The sequence below is a fragment of the Pezoporus flaviventris genome, unplaced genomic scaffold (assembly GCF_033815535.1).
Source record: "Pezoporus flaviventris isolate CSIRO_AGI_PZ_B2104156 unplaced genomic scaffold, CSIRO_AGI_Pfla_v1 ptg000022l, whole genome shotgun sequence".
NCBI lineage: Eukaryota > Metazoa > Chordata > Aves > Psittaciformes > Psittacidae > Pezoporus > Pezoporus flaviventris.
This window is the reverse complement of record NW_026892570.1, coordinates 6,804,252-6,817,274: the sequence shown is the minus strand read 5'-3', so window position 1 is coordinate 6,817,274 and position 13,023 is coordinate 6,804,252. Positions and strand designations below refer to the sequence as shown.

The 13,023-nt window shown below is 41.9% G+C and overlaps 1 protein-coding gene across 1 annotated transcript; it reads left to right on the top strand.

Moving 5' to 3' along the window:
- The first annotated feature begins 11,642 nt into the window (after positions 1–11,642).
- Positions 11,643–13,023, top strand: LOC133270816 (tubulin polymerization-promoting protein family member 2-like). The gene is given in 4 exon segments (XM_061456359.1): positions 11,643–12,221; positions 12,223–12,291; positions 12,452–12,605; positions 12,762–13,023. Coding segments are annotated over 4 exon segments (615 nt in total). The 5' UTR covers positions 11,643–12,012; the 3' UTR covers positions 12,945–13,023.

Sequence of the window (13,023 nt, the reverse complement as noted above, 5' to 3'; positions counted from 1 at the left end):
TTATTTATTTCTGACTTGTACAAAGGAGCAACATCCAAGTGTGTTTTGTAATTTGGCAAATGTCAAGAAACTAGGTGGCTGCTTTTCTGATTTCTCTTCTTTACATGCAAGGCTTCCCCTTCCCCCTGCTGCTCAGCAGAAGTAAACAGTATTCCCTGGGCCAGAATTTAGCTTTCCTTCAGCTCTTCATAACATTTAACTCAAGACAGTTAATGTCATTAGTTAGAGATCTCCAATTTAAGTGTCATAAAATACTAATCATAATAAGGCGCTTGATGTCTCCCTCTGGGTGTGCCAGCTCAGGATGCTGCTGAAGTCCTATTGGGCAGGAGTTACCAGGACAGAACAAGAAAGGTGTTTTCTCATGCTAGGGAGAAGGTTAGTCAGAAACCTCCTCACATTATTGATGAACCTAATTTATTTTATTACTTTAGAAAAGAATCCTGATTATACCTGGAAAATAGCTGATATCCCAACAGGAAATGGTGTGCACAAGACCACTCAAGTTTATGACTATGCTGCAACAGCACATTTTGCTGACTATTGAGTAAGAGTAATGAATAAGACTTTGGCCAAGTCAGAAGCACAGAATATCCACAGGGCAGAAAGAGCCTTGTTTTGGTTTCATGAGAGGAAGTCCTGATGATTTCAAGATTCAAGAGTAAAAGAGGTTGTTTTCCATTTCCAGTAAGCAAATTATGTCTGGAGATGACCTTCCCAAGGACATGATTTTCAAAGCTTGCTTGCTTGCCTCATGCTTAAACTCTACTACACAGTACTAATGGGCTGCATTCTTTATTCTATCAGTCTATAAACAAATAATTCATGTCAGAAGTGTTATGTATATAGTCTTACATGAACTCAGAGTTAATGCAGCTTTCAGACACCTGCTCTTTCTGTAGATGTATTTTAAAAGCCATTTTCCTGCCAGCTGCTGAGCTGGTGCTAGATGGGATTTCATTAGTAAGACAGATAGATACAAGCTGACATCCTGGTTGAATCAGTTATTGGAGCTAGGGCTTACAGAAAATCCTTAGGGATGTGTGTACAAGCATGTGAAACCACCAAGGAAAAGAGCAATATAAAGTCTTTGTTACTTAGAGCTGTGACAGTTGTCCCAGAGGTTAGGCTGGCTATAGAACTACAGGCTGAAGGTAGCAGGGAAACCATCTTGAGCTATATACATGGCTTTTGTTTTGTTTTATATATTAAACCTTGCATGTTAACATAATAAATATGCATCTGGCTTAGCCTGTTGCTAAGAGTGACTGGAAGGCTGGCAGAGCTTCCTGGGGATTCACCACTGCTGGGAAGTCCCACTGGGGTTTTTAGGGTGTTCCTCCACTGAGCTGCCAAGCCCTGTCTGGGTTCTGGTAGATGAGGGTGGGGGAGAAGAGCCTCCTGGGCACACTCTGCCCCATGCCAGTGGGGCACACAGCAGTGCCTGGGACTCCCCACATGACTGCGAGGTTGTATATGAGTCTCTAGCTGACTTGCATGCAGGGCCCTGTAATAGAAGGAAGTAAAAACAAAGATGAGATCTTGCTAGCACACATTTCCAAGAGACTTCTGTTAAAACAACAGTGGATTTTTTTTTGTGTAAAGTAGTTCCTTTTGGCTGCGTTGGAAAGTGCAACTTTTTTGCCAAATGGATCTTGCATCTAGAGATTTTGTCATTGTAAGCATGTCAGGAAGGGAATGAAAAAGAAATAAAAGCTGCACTGACAGCGTACCTTTCAACGCTGATGAGGGATGCCTATGATCATACACAGAAATGGGAGATGAGTAAGACACTCAAGGCCATAATCTGCTCCAGCTATGCAGAGATGCCGAAGAACAATGAAGAGGAGCAGTTGGCTTAGGAAAGTTTCTCAGGGCTGCAGGATGTTGGATATGTGCCCCTATTCTTTTGGAAAGTAATACCATTAAGTAATGGAGAAGAAAAAGGAAGACACATACTCTTCTGAAAAATGGCCTATTACATCTCTGGTTTTAATCCTTTCAGTCCAGAGAAAATATGGTGCACTGCAGGTGATGGATGTGTTGCATTTATAAAATCAGAAAATGCAAAGTTGGTTCCTTCAAGACTTAAACTCAAGATGGGTTGTAAGAGAACAGACCTGACACTGCACATGATATAATCATGAACGAAAGTTGTGCATGCGCTTCTGTGTTTTTATAGATCAGGAGTTTGTAGCAGATTGTGCTCTGCCCCATCAAACCTTCATGCCATTAGTAGAGTGAGAATTAGGTGCTGTGAGACAGTTTCTGCCAGGAGGCTTTGGTAAGCAGAGTGCCCAGCTGCTCTGGGCCTTGAAGCATCAGCCCGAATGTTTGACAGCAGAATTTTGATCACAAAATCTGAAGCCCTCACGTTTGCACACAGACCATGTCTACTTCAAGCTCCCCATGCTCTTCCTCTCCAAAACCTGAAAATTTTATTGCTGAAATCCTGCTTGTTATTGCCTTGCTGACCGAAGTACTTTTGTTTGCTCTCTCACTGCAGATACCTGAAGAAGCACCATTTGTCTTTTCAGAAGAGTCTGAAAACAATTTACCTGACTTACTTTACTTTGAGCCATTGTAATCAGTTTATGTCTGGGTATGATTTCTTTTCTTCCCCACAATTATACTAGCTTCCAGTCTTACCTTTATGCCATAGTTTATATCTCGTGAGTTGAATCTTAATAAAAGACAGTTACAAGCCTTTTTATAAGCATTATTACTGTTTGTTGGATATGTAATGTAAGTATTAAAGTCTGAAGATGTTCTGTCTGCTATGCTGTCAGATGCATTTCTGTAGCAAAACTTATGGCACACTGAATATTTAGTTGTAATAACTTTTTCACATAAACTGTGGTAATGCCATCTTAAATATATTCTTTCATTGCAGGACTAATATGATAGTAAAGCATAGGGTTGTTTTTTTTTTAATTCAACTTGAAGAATCTGACTGTTCTGAACCCAGTAGCAAGTTACTGTTTGTAACCATACTGAGCTGAAGGCTTGCTTTCACAACCGTAATATGTTCACAAACACATCCAAAAGGAACTGAGACCAGCCTGCATATATAGGGTTGACTTTCCCTTCAATGTGTAGCCAGTGCAGAGCATTTCTGTAAACACAGAAGGAAACCAAGCATGTAGACCTCTGGGCACAAGGTTCTTAATTTATGGAAATCACTGCTACCCAGCAGAAGTCCATGAAGCTACGACAGCTCATTCCCTGCAGCAGATCTGCCCTTTGGCTTCTTCAAATGTGTGTTTGTGTGGTTATTGTGGGACAAGCTGAATGTGGCCATCCACACTGATTAATGTCTGTCTTTGGGAATAGGACACCCCTCTCAAAAACATTACTTTTGTAAACTGTGTGCTGTGTAGGAACTAGTTTCTGGCAATGCGACAGAATGTTGCTGCATTCTGCACTCAGAAAGACTATTTCTCACCAATTATTAAAAGCTTTCAAATTACATAGTGGTAAAAGTCCTATTGCCTGAGAGGAACTCTCTGGCCAGACCAAAATACATCTGAAAAACTTCAGCGTATATTCTTCCTGCATTTCTAGCTGTCAGGACTGAAGACTCCAATAGGTCTCCAGGTCTGGCTAATTCAGACCTCTAACTGGGACGCTGTTAAATAGGTTCAGAAAAGATTTGGTTTCTCTTAAACAAAGCATCTCATGGTGGTAAGTTTCACCATTTCAGGAAGGAGTGGTGGGCTATCATTTCTTAGTCTGCTGCAAGGCTAAGCACAGAAGGCATGTGAAAGCACGTGAAAACAGCAACCTCACTGGACTGTGTCAACACCCAGCACTGATGTGAAAATCAAAGCTGCTAGGTGGAATGGAGTTTATCTGAGCCATGGAGCAGCAACATCCTCTACTAAATAAATGTTCTTGCTTGCCTCCATCCAGGTTAGAACGGTACAAAGGGCCAGCAGCAGGCCCTGGTCCAGCTAGGTAGTCTCTGACTACTAGGGTATCAGTACTATTGGTCAGTTTTGTTGCAGGAGTACTTTAAAGTCCTAACTTGGAACTGATCTGCATTTTCAAGATGCTATAAATGTGCAGCAGAAAGATAACGCAGCTCCTGAGAGCTGGCAACTGAAATATGTAGTGAGCAGGAGCTGGTGAATTCAAGTGGGTGCACAAGGCTGTGGATGGACGCAGCCTTTTTTTCTGCTGTTTCTAGATTTGCTGGATGACTGAGACGGCACTAGACAGTGGAGGTTTTGGGAACACCAAACAGACCATAACCAGGAAAATGAGAAGGCCTTGTTGGTTTCTCAGCTCCTTATGATTCTCTTTAAGGAGCACCCTCTGCTCTGGGACAAAGTGCCAGGCTGTGTCCAACACATACACTGAATTCATCTCTGCTTTTGATATGCCTGGAAGCTGTTAATTCACTCAAAATTGGTAATTCACTCAAAACTGGAACTCTTTTTGTCAACACTAGCTACTTGCAAAGGCAACAGATGCAAATCAGCACATTAGCCAGCACAGAGCTTCCCTGTGGAGATGTTTAAAGGGGACAGTGCCCAGTTCCCTATTTTTGCTCTTTGCTTTCACCAAGATGTTTGAAGTCTAAACCACTGCCTGGCGGTAAAGAAAAGACAGCCTCTTCCTCTGCAAGCTGCAGGGTACTTTGAAACAGATTGTCAATTTCCCTAACAGTGATAAAAACATACCAAATTTTTCTTTTTTTTTTTTCTTTAAAAAAAAAAAAAGAATATTGATAAACGAGAATAGAACAGGTTTGTAGCTTTAGAAGTCTGGTGCCCTAGACCATTCTTACATCTACTCTTGGACTTTACCACCTGCTGTTAACGCAACTTTATTTACTACACAGGATGCAGAAAAACTAAGCTATCAAACAGGACTCTTCAAAACATAGTGTAAATCCTCTTGTGTTAATTGTGGTTATGCTCAATGCCTTCTGATGGGGTAGGCTGTGTAAGTGAAGGCAAGGTAGAAAAGAAGGTAAAATTATAGTGCAGAGACAGTGTAATACTAAGACTGCAGTTTGTGAAACATTGTATTACATAGCACCTCACCAAATAAAGTCAAGTATGTGTTTTTAAATATTAGTGAAGACATGGCCTTTATGGGCAGCTATTGAAGGATATTTCAGTTTCATAAAACAAGGCACAAAAATAACACTGGTAGATAGTTATTGATATTCTTTTTTCTTTTGTTTGAAACTTACTTTTAGAGTATAGAAATGGAATTCTCTAGTTGAAACAGGTCTGTGCAGTTGGTCAAAAAAGGACGGAAGACTTGAGCTGTTATAGGAAAATGATAAGCCAACAACAGCTATGGTATAAATGAGAATATCTCAAGTAAGTAATTGAATTTGTTCATAAAGGTGATAAGTGATGAGAAAATCTGCTTGGGTTTGTACTTGATGCATGCCAGCATCCGGGTTTTCTATTGGTCTGAATGACAATTCACAACTGAGGGCTTGCAAGTACCTTTCTATAAGGATTGAAGCAATTTGGAGTTACAGTTACAATAAGTATCTAAAGGAATGTTACTTAAAAGCAACTGAAATGTGATCTGACTTTTTTTTCTTAAACCATACAATATACTTACTTTTGTAAGCAAGTGTATTAACCCTAAACATGCTTTAATTTGATATTTCTTGTACCCCACCCACCCCTTCCCCTGAATTCTTTGACATGATGTGGTAAAATACAAGCAGCAAAGATGTTTGTACAGCAAATGTATACAAAAAGTACATACCTTTTTTCAGATAGACTTTTAGATCAGAATTGAAGAGCTGCCAAGGGACTTCCTCAGACAGAAAGATGTTCTTTGAACAGTGTGCAAATGACCCAACTTGTTGAAACAAGCCAAAACAAGACCATTTATTGCTAGATAATTGCATCAAATCAAGTTTGAATTAAATGCAATTTTAACTGTGAAGGGAGATAATATAATGTAGCTAATATAGAATAGGAAAACAGACTTCAGGAACAAAATTCATTCCTAATATACTGTTAGTGGAACCAGTAGATGTTATTCTGGTGATATGACTCACACTGTCATACAGAAACGATATATGATAAATGATATATATATCATTCTCCTCAATATACACGAAAAGGACCTTTTTTAATATGTTATTAATCACTTTAAATAATGCAATTATTAAATGCCATATTTCTTGATGAGTGAGCTAGAGTGTTGTAACAGCAGTTACCTAAGACCTTTTTGGTAAGTCTCAGGGTGGTTCAGCAAAGTTGCACACCTGCTTAGTACTCCAGCATTTCCACACAATACCATGGACCACAGCCTGTGCTCACTTATGGCAAGAAACTCCAGTGTAATAGGAAAGCAGGACTTTTAGCCATGGGAACACATATTTATCCTGGATAAATTACTTTGAAATTGATCTGAAAACTGATTATTCTGCCAATATTCTTATAAAAAAGAATACCCCCAAAATATGACTGTGATGTCCCTAAAAACAGTTTTGTGCTCAGATCAGAATACTTTGACTTGGCTTAAAAATTGATTTTGCTCTGTGACTGGTGTCTCTGAAAGGCCACTGGCTTTTGTGTGTGTTTGGGTTTTGGTTGTTTTTGTTGTTGTTGTGGACTTTTTGTTTTTTTGGGGGAGCTTCTTTTTTTGTTTTTGTTTTGTTTTGTGACTGAGATGAAGACAAGCAAACACTGTGCAGAACTGCTCAATGTAAAGCAACAGATTTCTTCATAAAGGTCAATATCACGAGGTGCATCTAGACCATCAGAAGATTTCACTCTGATTTTACTGTCTAAAGAGCAAAGTGAAGGCATGAGGCACTTTAAAGACCAACGATCAAAGAGAGGGCTATGCTGGAGCCCTCATGTGGGAATGGTGCATGGGCAACAGCACTCCGTCAGCTCTATGGCTAAAACCAGTTCCAGTCAACACCATGATCCAAAGGCACCTAAGAAGAGAAGAAAGCTGGGACTGAAACTTGCTAAGACAACTGGCTTAACCTTCAGTTTATATACCATTTTCAGTCCATGTCCCCCTACACACAGCTTGAGGACACTGAAGTTACAATAGGATAACATTTGTATAATATAAGGAACTGTCCAACACTTTGAAAGACAGTGGTGACACAGGTCATATTTATCGTATGTTTGTACCAAGAACTGAGCATGATCTTGCTTGGTGCCTCCATGAATGGTCAGACCTGCAGTATGACTACTAGGTAGACTAGTAGCAGCACTGAGAAATTAAAAATGTTTAAGTACTCAGAATTTGAAGGGAAGGTAGTGAAAACTGGTTATTGTTTCACTTCTGCCTCAGTGCCCTCTAAACGCATAAGGAGGGCAGACTGTGTTTGGTGTTTCTGCTAAGGGGAGAGAATGCTGCATGTGAAGCATGAAAGAAATGTAGTCTGATACTGCTTCACTGACTGTAAACACCTTTCCTCTTCATGGCTGCTCTGCACAGCCCAGCCCTTAGACTCAGTTTACCTCCTCCTCAACCCTCCTGTGGCCAAAGTGGCCACAGGATCTGCATAGGGTTGCATATGGGGCAGCCGAGGGAGATGGGAGCCAGCAGCCACAATGGCAACCTGTCCCAGCTGTCGGTGCAGCAGGCATCTTCCCGCATGGTTCCTGGGTACGGGTGCTGTGAGACTCAGTGCTTATCCTCTGTCATCCATCCTGTCACTGCTGAGGGACACCCTGGCTCCTCCTGCACGAGTGCCGCTTGCTATGAAGAGAGCCTGGCTCAGACAGGACTGTGCTTCTTCCATTGCAATGACAGCAAAGCATCACCCACCATATACAATTTCCCATGAGAAGGACCATCCCACGGGTGTCCCTCTAAAGCATTTATTTCCTGAACAGATGTGGATTCAGCTTGACCACAGGTCAAAGAAGAAATCAACTCCTCCTGTGCTTCTCCTTAGAAATGAAAGGCAGGTGATATCCATAGGTAAGAAAGAGAATATGTTTTTTTCTAACTACGCATTTTCACTAGAGGGATATGCTCAGCAAGGTGAGTGGTTCAGCATGGGGGTAAGGGTGGATAATTTCTTCATTTATTTCTGTGGGTTTACTGTGGGGTCTGCAGCTTGCCAAAGGACTATGCAGAAACATAGTGTTTCTATATGTCGTTTTCCCAGTAAAGGACAAAACCATTGAGTTCATGTGGGCTACATTGAGGTAGAAAGAATGTCACTTCAGTGCAGGATTATTAAACTTGTCCTAATTTACTCCTTTGAACAGCATTTTGACCTACATGTCCATAAAAGGTTTCCTGATGGTTTACGTGTGTACGCGTGCCTGACATAAATAAAAGACACACTAAAAAACTGAAGATACTGAAAAGCAATCCCATAAAATATTTTTACAGCAAACAGCTGCATGTCTGGTCTCTTTAGATTTATGTTAAATTCTGACAATTATCTTCAAATTTCTCAGTGCAAGAATCTTGTTCTTTCGAGATTCTATTCTGTAAAACTTCTAAGTTCAAGCATGAACATGTTGCTGTCTTTTCTCTTTCCCCCCCATATATCTGCATCAGGCAGATTACATTAATTCATCAAGACAGCTAAAGTCACTGCCTTTTAAACTTGTGCTATGTGTTACATTCTCTTCCTAGACTCTCGTTTTAAATAAAACTTTATCTACTTGGAGACCACAAAAGGAACAATTTGCTGCAAAAGGACATGCTCTGGGATCAAACAGGGCAGTCTGTGGAAGGGCTACAGCTCCACATCTGAGTTTCAATTCACCTTCATCCTCTATCATTTGTGGTTTTCTGGGTCTAGCAGTAATCTGAGCAACTTGTTCTGACAGATTTAGTGTGTTTCATACGGTAATTGGAATCTCACTACTTTAATGTCTTCATTCAAACAGTTTCCCTGATCATGGCGCTGAAAGGGATGTCTTAATGCTATACATAGCTTTATGTGAATAAAGGAGGTTTATGTGATTATGGTAATAGTTTGTAAAATCTAGGAGAAGGAGAAAAAGAGTAATTTGGAATTCATTTATTCATAACAGCAAAAGTTAATATTCTTCTTGCCTACAAAAGGGTTTTGTACATTAACCGTTTGTCCTGGATTTCTATTTCTTTGCAGAACTAGTTTGAATTGCTTCAGTATTACAGTTGCTCTAACTTCTTTTTTTGTCCTTTTTAGTCTCTTCAAAATACTATTTTTCCTTAAATAAATAGTCCTGATTCCATAAAGATGGTATTAAACCTGTCTTCCACCTTTTCTGAAGTATTTGAACAGAATGTTTAATTCTGGTCTCTGTTTTGTAGCTAAGCATTTTACTCATACAGAATAAATTGCCTTCCTACAACTGAAGATTAAAGATTTAAGCAATTTAGCTTATTCTTTCATAATTTTAAAATTTCTTGTTAATGGTGCATTTGTTTCTGGAACAGGGGCCTAGTGTGTGTGCACGTCTTTTTTATATATGTTATCTATATTGTTTTATTGTCTCACTGATTTTTACTTTTTTTTTCTGATGATTCTCCTCTTCACCTTCTGTCTTATCTAAGATTTTTCAGACTTCCCTAAATGTAATTTTAAACCGAGTTCATAAAAGCCTAGCTACAGTTTCAAATACTTAATTCGTTACCTGGGACCAAATTGTGTACTCCCTTGGCCTGACTTTGTCAAAAGCCTTGCAGTTGAAAGCAGAAAAAAGCCTGGCATGTGGTCATGAGAGGATTGAAGAGCAGAGACTATAGGCACAGTGATTCAGATTAATCTCTGTATTAACTTCAGTGAAGCAATACATCTGGAACATATTAGAACAGTTTTGCTGTGTGATCTGTCAGTTACGTGTTATCATTCTAGAGAGCAGATCTTTAAAGCCTTGTCCTCCAGGTTAAATGAATTCAGAGATAGCAAACTGACAAATAGCAGGAGATGCTTTTCCTTAGAGGTGTCTGTGGGGAGAATTTGCAGCAACATTAGGCCCAATGCCTGTCATTATTTTATGGGGGAGCTGAAAATACAGGGAAAAATACTGTTAATAAGATCTGTGGATGACAAGAGGAACAGAGATCTGCTAGAGAGATACAAGTACAGAGAAGGCAGGAAATTTCAGAAGAACAGCCATCTGGCCATCTGCCTTTTTCTTAAGTTGTGTTGGCTAATAGGAATCCCTGACCATACCTCTCTGTGTGTGCATGCACTTAGACAAGGATAGAAATGACATAGTTCTCTTTCTTGTTAAACTTTGGTGACCCCTGGTGAGCTTCTTGCATGCTCACTCTACCTGTGAGGAGCATAGCTAGAGAGAGGGCTTTGCCCTTTGGGTGAAATGGGGGCTGGATGAGACAATCCATTAGGGCCATACAGATCCACAAGTGAATGGCCCTTATTCCCTGGCAGTATCTGCAATTTTGGAATTAATGAAGAATTATGGTTAGTCCAACAGGGGTACCGAAGGCCACTCAGAAGTGTAGGAGCAGGGACCCTGCAGCAGTATCTACAACGTTCTACTTCTGGGGTGGGTAGAGGTTGGCCAAGCTTATTCCACTGCAGTGGGCTTGCTGCAACCAACAGCAAGACTAAAAGTACTGCCTGTATGTCTGAGATAAGGCATATTTATACACAGTTCCACATTCCTAAGCACAGCATAAGCAAAATAAATCAATCAATCAATGAACGTACATTAATTTAATCTTACACAGGGCACAAGGATGAAATGCCTTTTTTAATAGTGCGCTGTCACAGTGCCCCTAAAAACATGCTACAACTGCCTGGGTGCAAGCTGAGCTTTAGTGCTCATCCGAATGTCTCAGGGCAAATATCCAGCTACTTTAAGTTTGCTGGCTTATGAGTGGAAGACTGTGCTTCTCAAAGTTTTTTCACGGGTGATGCATACTGTGTCTCTCCTCCTTCCCAGCCCATCCTGCCTTTTGGAGTTACGGATTTCCTGGTGACCCCCAAAGGCATGCAGACACATCCTCTAGCAAGGGCACGAGCATGCTGGCAGCAGATCAGCTCCTTGAGTGAGGAGCAAGGACTGGCTGCATTTAGTGGTTATAGAAATAAACACATGGAGTGCATGTACCAGTATGGATAACATTACAGTGCTTGTGTTAGCTGAAGAGGATGCAGTATTTGTTTTTTGTCCCATAGTGGGCTGGAGGTCCAGTGACAGCCCTGAGGGGTTTAGACCACCATGTGTATGGTTTACAGAGGGTGCTGAGATCGCAACTGGCCAGCAAACCACAGAATGGTGGGTTGAGTGCCCACTGACCTCTGTAACAGCGGGGAAGATGCCAGGCACCATCACCACCACTGCAGTCTCTCAGGTGAACTGGATTCACACCTCCCAGGGAGGAAGGGAAGGGTCCTGGAGGCTCCCAGCAATGCCACCTGGAAGTGCTCCGCTAGCCCCTTTATGCTCACAGCACATGGACTCCCTGATACAAGCCTGCCTGATTTTTTACTCTAGAGAGGTGCGAACCCTCAGAAGATTTATATCAAATGGCAGCTTGCAAATAACAGTGAGACCCAGAGCCCCTGTGTGAAGCACAGAGCTATAGCAGAGGCTAAGGGGTTTGAGGGTGTCTCACAAGCAGCAGGAATCAGCTTGATAGCTCATGTTCTCAGAGATCCCTGATACCTGATTGCAGTGGTCTAAATTGATCAATAGTGCAAAATTTACTAGTGTCAGGGGGACAACCTAATTCAGGGAGCAATTCACCGGATGAAGTCTGATGGGGAAGTATGGGGACAACTCCTTGGTCACTACTTGCATGAAGGTCTGTGAGATTTAGGTGCTTAACTGGGGTCTGGAAGAAAAATCTGTTCTCTTCATTATCAAATAGCAGACAAAATATAAATCAGCTACTGCAACTTGTATTTCAGAAAGGTTCAGAAGATTTGGATGCCTTGTTCTTTTACATTCAGCAGTCATTAATTCACCTTTACCCCTCCTTTTCTTTACCTTGGGACCCACCTGTCCCTGTTCAGACCTGCAACACCTTTCAGGCATTCCATGTCAACACTTGTGAGGTCATCAAGGTTAACACCTGCGGGTTATGCCCCTTGTTCTCCTGGAGACAAGGTGTGTGAGACACCAGTCAGTGTCCAGCAGCTGCAGCCGGTTCTCTGCTCCCTCCCTTCTAACTTCTTTTCTCCACAGCAGCAAGATGTCAGAGGTAGAAAACACTTTCCGCAAGTTTGCGACATACGGTGACGCAGCTGCCAGTGGCAATAGCATGACAGGGAAGAACTTCTCCAAGATGTGCAGAGTGTGGGGTGATGGATGGGAAAGCCGTGACCAGCACTGACATTGACATCGTATTCAACAAAGTCAAGTGAGTGTTGCAGGGAGGCACGGTGGGCAGCGCAGCCAGCTGGGAGGAGGGAACCGCAGGAGGCAGGCAGGCTCTTGTGTGAGGAGCAGCCTCTGGGCAGCCTCATCCCACTGCCACCCAGTGGCAAGGTAACTTTCTTCTTTTTCTCTCTTTGCCATAGGGCCAAGGGTGCTCGCACCATCACCTTTGCTGAGTTCCAGCAGGCCATGAAGGAGCTCTGTGTGAAGCACTTCAAGAACAAATCACCAGAGCAAGCGCTGCAGGCTGTGTATGGCCTCACTGAGGGGAAGGAGCCCAGCCACATGGTCACCACGGTGAGTACGAGTTTCATCACTCACTACGCACCTTTAGCTGTCACGGGGTGTTTGTTCCTGCTGCTGGCACATGCGTTGTCCTCACAAGTAGGGAAGAGCTTGTTTGTGACTTGTTTCTTAACACTGGCTGCATCTTGCTGGCCTCCTTTCTTGCAGAAAGCCACTGAGGCTGGCGGCATAGAGAGGCTGACAGACACGAGCAAATACACTGGGACCCACAAAGAGCGTTTTGATGAGAGTGGCAAAGGAAAGGGTCTTGCTGGCCAAGAGGATCTGACAGACAACAGCAGCTGTGTTGGAGCCTACAAGGGGGCTGGAACCTATGACAAGACACACTAGGACTGGAATTACTTAAGGAAATAAGGACTTTCCCTCTATAACATGGGAGAAGAAGCAAATAAATATCTCATACAAGCAG